Genomic DNA, 290 nt, shown 5'->3' on the forward strand with positions numbered 1-290 from the left:
CTGCTGCTGGACTTGCGCTGCAGTTGCCGCCATTTGTTGTCTATCGATCCGCTGCCTCTCAGCAGCAGCAAACGAAGAGGCGACGTGCTGCAGCAGCAGCAGTAGATGCTGCTGCTGCTGCTGTTCTTGCTGCTGCTGCTGCTGCTGCTGCTGCTGCTACTGTTGAAGGGCTTCGCCCTGAGGCAGCAGGCGGCCTTTGAGCTGCACAGGCCCACCGCCCCTGCGTTGCTGCCGCTGCTGCTTCAGCTGCTGCTGCTGCTGCTGCTGCTGCTGCTGCTGCTGCTGCTGCT

At 62.8% G+C, this 290-nt stretch overlaps 1 protein-coding gene across 1 annotated transcript in view; it reads right to left on the minus strand.

Moving 5' to 3' along the window:
• Positions 1-290, minus strand: part of EMH_0009160 (uncharacterized protein) — a gene marked incomplete at both ends in the record, with an annotated part of 3,287 nt that overhangs the window by 619 nt on the left and 2,378 nt on the right. The window contains one exon of the mRNA XM_013498580.1: positions 216-288. Within this exon, the coding sequence (XP_013354034.1) occupies positions 216-288 (73 nt within the window). The remainder of the gene's footprint in view (positions 1-215; positions 289-290) is intronic.

This window comes from Eimeria mitis, genomic scaffold, assembly GCF_000499745.2.
Source record: "Eimeria mitis Houghton genomic scaffold, Emh_scaff354, whole genome shotgun sequence".
NCBI lineage: Eukaryota > Apicomplexa > Conoidasida > Eucoccidiorida > Eimeriidae > Eimeria > Eimeria mitis.